We start from the raw sequence: 8873 nt of genomic DNA, 5'->3' as shown, positions 1-8873 counted from the left end.
CCGGGAGACCCACCTGCGGTGGCCGCCGACTGATTGACTGACTGACGCGTGCCGGCGGTGAAGGTGTTCGTGGTGGGGCACGACTGGGGCGCCATCGTGTCGTGGAATCTCTGCCTGCTGCGGCCGGACCGGGTGCGCGCGCTCGTCAACCTCAGCGTCGCCTTCATGCCGCGTCACCCCTCGGCAAAGCCCGTCGACTACTTCCGCCGCGCCTACGGCGACGACTACTACGTCTGCAAATTCCAGGTACGGGATTGCTTCCTGTCCAATGTTCGGCCGCTGTATTATGAGCAATCCGGGGACCAGAGCTAGGAAACCTGCTGCAAATGCCTAAATCGGGGCATGGTGATTTGAGATTTCTATAGTTGCTATGTACTAGTATGGTTCTTTTGTTATCCATTTCGGGTGTGGGAGGGCATTGGCTCACCGTAATTTCACAAATTCAGATAAGAAATGGCTGATTGGGCATAGGGTTGCTTGTTCAAAGAGGAGAAAACAGATGATATGAAAGTCTTGTTAATTTGTCATGTCAATTGATCTTCCAGGGGTCTGGTTTAGTTTGTGCCTATAAAATTGTCCTTCTTTGCTTGCTATAGCAGTTTCCTGTCTAGAGCTAGCTTCTCAGTTTTAGCGCAAATTGCAGTTCATCAATTGTAATTAAGGATTTACTAAAATAAATGTATTGGCATGGAGCACTGAACATATTGTAGTATATCAATGACAACATGTGAGGAATTTATTGATAATTCAAACCACAATTTAGACTAGTTGCATTTCTGCATCGTTTCAAACTTGGGCTCCTCTTTTTCAAGTCCATACTTCTCAATCAAAGTTTCAGACAACTGGTTTTCAAGTCCAAATTGCAGTTCATCACTTGTAATACAAGTATCACATTGGTTGGCAGGAACCTGGATATGAGGCACAGTTCGCTAGTCTTGACTTGAAGAGGTTCTTCAAAATGGCAATAACTGTTCAAACCACAGGTTCTTCTGCTATGTCCCTCGAAAAAATGCAGGCGAGCAACAAGCAAATAACGTTGCCTTCTTGGCTCTCTGAGGAGGATGTCAGTTACCTCGCAAGTGTATATGCAAAAACTGGCTTCGCTGGTGGCCTTAATTACTACCGCTGTTTAGACCTGTAAGTCTTTATTTATTTTATTTTAAAATCAAACCATTCATCTGTGTAACTCATTCATGCCACATTATCATACAGCCTTTCTGCGTATACTAGATTTCTAAAACATGTACTCCCCAAATTTTTGTGTACAAGGCCACTTCGTTTTCGTGTCGAACTTTGACTTGTAATTTTGGTCAACAAAATATGAATTAAAGGTCATCAAAAATATATCATCGGAAGTTCTTTGAAATGTGCATCCAATGAAATACTTTTTATGGCATATAACTCACTTTTTGTTGGTAAAATTAATGGTCAAAGTTAGATATAAAAATATGAAGTGGCATTGTATAAGGGAATGGAGGGAGTATTCTAGATCTACCGTGTTTTTCAAAATAACTGCAATACTATATAGGTGTAGCATAGAGCATCAGACTATAGTATACTGATAACATGGATTTCGAGTCGCTTGACTAGTCGCGACTAGTCGACGACTAGTCTATGAGTCGCAAAAATATGGTCGACTCAGCTTAGTGTTGACTCGCGACTCTGAGTCGCGACTAGTCACAACGCAGGCTCGACTTCTTCCGAGTCGCTGCCCCAGAGCGACTCGCATGAGTCGCAACTCGAAAACCATGACTGATAATAAGAGATCATGGTGGCAACATTTTGCCTTTGACTTGTGTGTTTCAAGTTCCGGAATAGGAATACATGCCTAAGAGTGCATAACAATTCGTTTATGTTTTGTGTTCTGAGCAGATATGTTGGATTGACAATGTATTTTCATGATGGCATAGTATTATCATTCTGCTCATCATCTTACTCCTGTATCGAGCATATGAACTCAAAACCCGCATGGAATGCAGTTAGCAAGATGCCATGACTAACTGACATGGATAATGCTTGTGTGGACATTCACCATGATTCTGAAATCCTCTCCAGAATATTGTGTCATAAATATGGATTTCTGACATGAACTGTAGATTAGATTCTGGATATCGTGGCGCTGGCCATGCTCACAAGTATTCTCAGTACACAGAGGATTGCATCAGGAAATAGTAGTAATCTCTGAACATGCATATACACAGGAACTGGGAGCTGATGGCGCCATGGACCGGAGCGAAAGTGCAAGTGCCGACCAAGTTCATCGTCGGGGACGGCGACCTGGCATACCATCACCCAGGAGTCAAAGGCTACATACACAAGGGTGGGCTCAAGAGAGACGTGCCCATGCTCGACGAGGTGGTGGTGATCAAAGGTGCCGGGCACTTCATCCAGCAGGAGAGAGCACAGGAGATCAGTGAACACATCTATGAATACATCAAGAAGTTCAGCACAGACCCCACACATAAATTATCGAAATTGTGAGGTCATTTGTTGATGTACAAAATTAATAAAGAAACTTGTATGTGCGTATGTGGCCGTGAGATACTCGTATGCAACTTGTTAAACTTCAAAGCCTGTTGATACATGCCCTGAAATACTCATGTGGATAACATGAGCCATAGTTATACACCTATAGATATGTTCTTTGATTAAGAGAATAAGCATTTACAAGTTTCTTCACAAGTGCTGCAGTTTTGTCATAGCTGGGTTAAAACTGGGAAAAGCGACGATTTATTCAACATAAACTGAATGTGTTTTCAACCACATGTTGCAGAATGAGGGACATTACAGCTTTATCTAACAGAAACACAAGATGCTTGTACCAACAAAGTTGTGGAAGCATTGTGTGTTCGGCCTACTGACCATAAATACTTCCAGCTTAAAAGAATCGTACACGTAATGGGAGACTCCAGAATGGTGCGCGGAATCACAGTTACAAGGCAGTCGTGACTGCACTCTGGTTTCGCTTGTAGACAGCACAGGTCGACGATCGGATCAAATCCAATGTTACATTCTGTGGAAAGTGCAGATTGTTCACTGTTATTCTCTGATAAACAGATTATAGCAATATACAGTGCCTATGCAGTGCCAAGTGATAAAGCAGAAAGTACATGTAGGCATTCATACCAGATCATAGTTTCTTGATTGCTACATCATGGAGAAAATGTCCGACTGCGCCTCTGAACATCAAACTCGGCCTCGATGAGGCCAGTTATACCAGCTTTGATCTTCTGTCCAATTCGGACAGGGCCTACACCCTCAGGAGTACCTGCATGCAGAGGACCCCCATCAATAACCCACAACACACATCCTCCGATACACTAAGACAGTCGTGTAGAAAGGATATGTCATTACCGGTTAATATCACATCACCCTCCATCAATGTCATGATCGAACTGATATAGCTGATTAGAAAAGGAACCTTGAATATCATATCGCTTGTAGGCCCTTTCTGCCTGAGTTCATCGTCCACCTGGATATGGTTGCCCAATTCTCGTTAAGTGGATGTCTAAGCTTCTACTACTACTTTAGGTCGCAATGAGTATTTTCATTACAAATTTGTATATTACCTTTAGCCAGAGCTCTAGATCATCGGGATTAGGGACAGCTGATTTTGGAACCTGTGAAATGCGGAAACCATCATTGACAAAAAAATGGAAGTGAGAGTACATATTCATAATGATGGAATCACCTGTATCATTTTAAGTCACAACAAGTATTCTAGCCCTTTTCATGTCATTGACTTATATTTCCTAGTACTCCTGAGTTATTTATGTCGTGAATGATATCAGTACATATTCCATTGGCTTCACTTAAGAGTGTTCAAAAACGGTTTGGAGTGAACACAAGAAATAGGCTAGTGCAAGTTCTTCCGTTGATTGCAAACTGAGTGGCTTAAGCTAGTACTAAGAGAAGTGAACTACAGTTTCCACGGTTGATCTCAAACCGTTTTTGAGCTCCCTTAGTTTCAGTCTAACTTTAGTATCATGTTTATGTGTGTTTCTGATACACAAATATGTACAAATGAGAAGAAAAAGTAACAGCTCATAAGCTGCCGCCTAGTACACCAGTCTTTGGAGGAAGAGAAACATTGGCTTACCACTGCACTAATTGGAGTAAAGGTATCCTGTGCTTTAGCCAAAGTCCAAGGAAGACCTGCAGACTAAGAGTTCATTGGTTAAGCAATACCAAAAAAATTGAGATAGAAAATATCTTACACTAACAGAAAGTGGGTTATATTATAGGTTCTTCTTTCTTTCTTCTCTCTTTTTGCAATGAAGGGGACTGTGGGTTATTTACAAGGTCATGTTGATCAATTATTTACTACAGCTTGCACAAAGTATACCCAAACCATTATGTCAGATCTGCTAGGTGGAAGAAGATAGAAAGATGTAACACATATAACTAGCCCCGGTAAAAAATAAATATATGGCTTGTGATTTATGAACTGGTACACCAGATGCAACTTCTGAGACTACAATTTCAAGTTTGTCGCTGGTTTTATTTATGCATAGCTGACCTGATCAGTCAAAGGAAGAAACTCCGAAGACAACAGCATGCAACTGTTTTAATATTTTTTTTTGAATTTCTTTCTTAAGTTCAAGTTTGAATGCTCTTTCTATCACTTGAGTTTCAACTGCCACCAGGAAATGGCAGATGATAAGAACCAACAATAAACAGCAGCTAGAATAACACCAAAGGAAACTACAAGTCTTAGTGCACACCTTAGCTACAGACTGAAGGTCCCTTGCTGTCATGTCCAAAGCAAGCGCATAACCTGGAAAATTGGATGATGGAAGCAATTATGTCAAATTTGTCATGTCACTAGTGAAAACCCTCAATTTATTGCCTCAAACATTTGTTGCTCTCTACATTGACAAGAAACACATGGATAGAGTGAACCCCAACCTGCACATTATTCAGGAGTAAAAGAAAGAGAAGAAACTCACTCAAGACTACACCAAACGAGACTATCCATGAGTATTTGAGTACTCGTATCGTATTTCAGAAAGATGAAAAAGGGTTTCCCCCCACTTTATATTATAAAGCAACCAACATCGCAACATCTGAGAGCACCGATACAAACACACACCCAAGGCAAGATATGTATTTTAGAAAGAGAAAACATCCAGGACATGAAACATGATTTCGATCAGGAATTAATGTGCTAATAAGATATTGTCATCCACCTGACCATGGCAATCGGCAAAATAGGCATTGCACTAGCACGTTGACCAAGCGAAACAGATTTCCTATTCCAAACCCCACATTTGCATTTTCCACCGGGGTTATCGAATACGAAGAACTAGTAATTATTTGGAATTCCTAAGTCATTGCTTCAGTCTGCTTACAAAATATACCAACCTGATGGATTGTCGAATTCAGGCTCCAAAATGCATTTGCAGCATGGGGCATATCCTAATTAATTTCAGTTATCAATCGGCACCAAACTTTGCAATCACAGTAACAGAGTGAATTGCCTCGACGAACAACGGAATGCAGAACCCACATCTCGCCCTACTCTCTGTCTGGCAGTTTCCTCGGATCAATTGTCGAGTGAAACATGGTTCTTAAGAATGGCAGGTAATCGGGGTAGGGGAGAGAATTGCAGATGCATGGATCCCCTAAGTGCGGCTCCTGGTTACCTCCGACGAAGTCCATGGCGGAGGCCTCGGGCACGTCGCGCGCGCGGCGGGAGATGACGACGGCGAGCTCGACCTCGTGGTGCAGCGACTCGAGCGGCTCGGGCACCTCGACGGCGGCGGTGGCCACGCCCGCGTGGAGGAAGGACGAGGTCGGCTTGAGGAACAGCACCGGCTCCTGCAACGAGAACCGCGACGCGCACGCCGCATCAGAGACCGCGCGGGAAGAAGAAGAAGAGGAAGAGGAAGGGCGCCTCGGGATCGGAGGGAGGGGGGTCGGTCAGGAAGGGGCGCGTGGACCTTGGGGACGGGGTTGCCGAGCTCCTTGGCGTGGGCGACGTAGTTCCGCCCGACCCCGACGATCTTCGTGCTCGCCGCGAGGAGCCTCTGCGCCGCCGCCGCCATGGCCGGAAGAGCTGCGACTTGGGAGCTGGGGATGGGGAGGTGGTAGACGACCAGAAGCAAAGGACTGCTCAGCGGAAGGCTCCGTGACAAACGAGACGAATGGGTCCAGATTAGACAGAGGAGGCCCATACGAGGGGAACTCCTGGGCCTCGGCCCTTGATTGAATCTTTATCAAACTATACACGCACGAGAGCTATGTCTTTAGACTGCTTTTTTTTTAGAGAAAAGGCGCAGCCGAGAGGCAGAGAAAAGGCTCGAACCTTGCCTGGCTTTGAATTAACAAAGCCAACAACCGGCCAGGATTACAAGATTAAAACATTACAGCGAAGTAAACAACAAAACAAAAATAAATGATACAATGTACAATGTGGAACAAACACTAAGGCAGTGACAACCCCAGGCGAGAGCTTAAAAGCACCGATGCCAACATCCACCGCAATGCCATCACGGCAGACCAACATGTATATGAGTAGGAGGCACATCGCGCTAGCATTGTGTCGCTAACTGCATCCGGAGGACCAAACAGGGGCCGAACATGGTCTGTCTCTGTCGCCGGAAAGGGCCACTACCCTTCACCCAGGCTCGATGGGTGCCACACCGGTGGCCGGCAGAATGGTTCCCAGAACCCATAGCCATGGTGCACAAGCTGTCAAATGGAGACACAGCAGAAACAGACCCGCAAGCAGCAACAGACCAACAACCACCCAGGCACCATCGTCGGCAACGGGAAGACATCACGCCGGGCGAGAGCTGTCAGTCAAAGGCGCAGCTATGGTGCAGGCCAAAGGGGCAACCAGGAGCACCGAAGTTCCATGTTGCTGGAGATAAGAGCAAGCCAACAACGCCGCCGCCAGGCCACCACAAGTCCCCAACACCTAGCAGATCCCGGCCAACGCCTTCAGGAAGGGGCACGACACCGTGGAAATGTTGTCGGCCAAAGAAAGGGACCAAGGGATTTCTCCCACGCTCAGGGATGGGGGTGGGCAGGGGAGGATCCTCACCGGAGCCTCCAAGGAGGGGATCGGCACCCAAAGGTGTCGACTTCGATGTGGCCGCCGCGCCGACCAAAAGTTTCCTCCGGATCCACACCCTCCCACCAGATCCATGGAGCTAGCACATGGGAAGGAATGGAGCTAGCACATGTGAAGGACAACCACAGCCACCGGGAGACAGAGCCGGCGCGGAACGGAGTAGATCAGGTGAAGGACGGAACAGCTCCAAGATCCAGCGAAAGGCCAACACGGGGCCACCGCCCATGCAGCCGACGACCGCCGCCCCTCGCCGCCCGCACGGCTGAGGGACGACCCACTTGCACTCGTCGGCGTAGTCCGCCGCTCCGGCTACGCCGCGTGCCACCGGCCGGGGCCGCCCCCCGGAAGCCGAAGCCCTCCATGCAAGGTGGAGCCGCGAAGTCCCCGCCGCCACCTTCATCGGTGTTGTGCCCGCGCCGGAGCTCACCTCCGCCGGCGGTGGAGAAGAGGTGGGGAGGAGGGGAAGCGCTGGCGGCCTACGGTTAACCCCTGCACCCGTGCCGGAGACGACACGGGGGGGGGGGGAGGGGCAGTTAAAGGTCGTCTTTAGACTTTACTCGTATCGATTAAGATCATTGTGTTACAGAAAATAATACAATAGCACATGAATTAGCTAGGATAGCAAGGTTCAGTCCTCCTAGTGTTTGGTTGAATATTGCCCCAGGGGTTGTAGTCCCACTGCTTGTTTCTGATGCTACGATTGTAGCCAATTAATATAAAGGAGGTGTTGATTGTTAAAAGAAAACTATGCGAGACCCATGTCTTGCATTAAGCGAGATGGAAGGAGCTCTCGTTGAAGGACCCTCACCCCCGCTACAGTATTGGGACAGGCATATTCGTTCGATCGCTCGTGTTTTCTTCGTTCATTCTTCGCTTCGGTTTTTTCTTTTTTGTTTCCTTTTTGTTTTTTCTTTGATTTTCTTTGTTTGCTCATCGGTATTCTTCAGGTTTTCTTTTTTCTTCGATATACTATGATTTTCGTTGTTTTTTTCACAGGTTTTCTTTGTTATACTTTGGTTTTCTTTTTTTGAATGGTTTTCTTCTTTTTTATTCATTTTACTTGGGTTTCTTTGTTTCTTATTCGGAGGCTGCTCGTTAACTGCTCGGATGAAATAGTAAGCATGAAGTGTGTATACTACTTCAACGGTGGATACAATTCATGGTTTACGGGGATGGCATTTCTCTAGAAGCTCTCATCGGAAGAAATCTACAAAGAGATGAAGAGTCTCAAGGTTGCCATGGAATGGATGGTGGATGAACTCGTGCACAGAGAAATAAGTGACAGTACAAAAAAAAAGACACATCCGTGATATTTTGGACCGAACGAATTTTTTTTCTGTCATACTTATGACACTTTTATGACGATAATTGTGACAAAACCCGGTATCATCATAAATGTGGCGGGGTCCTACTTCTATTATAAAAAATCATGACAGAAAATGGGCTTTTCGTCTTGGGCGGGCCGGAGACGCAGCTGCATGACATTCTTTGGGCCGTTCATGACGGAAAAAACCGTGGTAGAAGCGAGGGCGAGGAAAATATCGGGGTGTTCCCGGTTACGGTGGGTGGTCGGGGCCGAGCGATGCACGTTTCTCTCATACACGCATGCGCGTGGGTGCGAGGCATTGGGCTCTAACTGAACCCGAGCGAGCCGTTGGGCTCTAACTGAACCCGAGCGATTGCACTGCAGGCTACGCATTACTGAACCCGAGCGATCGATCGATGGCTATTAACTGAACCCGATCGAGCGATTCCTTCGCTACTGCTGCTAACTGAAGCCGATCGATGCTGCCTC

The 8873-nt window shown here is 46.3% G+C and overlaps 2 protein-coding genes across 2 annotated transcripts in view; one reads left to right on the top strand and one right to left on the bottom strand.

Annotated features, from left to right (window-relative positions):
* LOC119312627 (epoxide hydrolase A-like) overlaps positions 1 to 2675 on the top strand; it is a 3250-nt gene extending 575 nt beyond the window's left edge. The window contains exons 2-4 of the mRNA XM_037588369.1: positions 64 to 246; positions 905 to 1137; positions 2202 to 2675. Coding sequence (XP_037444266.1) covers positions 64 to 246; positions 905 to 1137; positions 2202 to 2481 — 696 coding nt within the window. The 3' untranslated portion in view covers positions 2482 to 2675. The remainder of the gene's footprint in view (positions 1 to 63; positions 247 to 904; positions 1138 to 2201) is intronic.
* Positions 2676 to 2707: 32 nt separating this feature from the next.
* On the bottom strand, positions 2708 to 6130 carry LOC119312628 (probable acylpyruvase FAHD2, mitochondrial). Its single transcript, XM_037588370.1, has 8 exons — positions 5943 to 6130; positions 5646 to 5820; positions 4725 to 4777; positions 4100 to 4162; positions 3570 to 3620; positions 3355 to 3472; positions 3127 to 3268; positions 2708 to 3013 (listed from the first exon to the last, which is right to left on the bottom strand). Exons 1-7 carry the CDS (start codon positions 6045 to 6047, stop codon positions 3153 to 3155), a joined length of 681 nt encoding a protein of 226 aa, XP_037444267.1. The 5' UTR covers positions 6048 to 6130; the 3' UTR covers positions 2708 to 3013; positions 3127 to 3152.
* Positions 6131 to 8873: the final 2743 nt, after the last annotated feature.

The sequence above is a fragment of the Triticum dicoccoides genome, chromosome 5B, assembly GCF_002162155.2.
Source record: "Triticum dicoccoides isolate Atlit2015 ecotype Zavitan chromosome 5B, WEW_v2.0, whole genome shotgun sequence".
In the NCBI taxonomy this organism is placed as follows: domain Eukaryota; kingdom Viridiplantae; phylum Streptophyta; class Magnoliopsida; order Poales; family Poaceae; genus Triticum; species Triticum dicoccoides.
The sequence above is the reverse complement of the archived record's forward strand: the minus strand, read 5'-3'. Positions and strand labels throughout refer to the sequence as shown.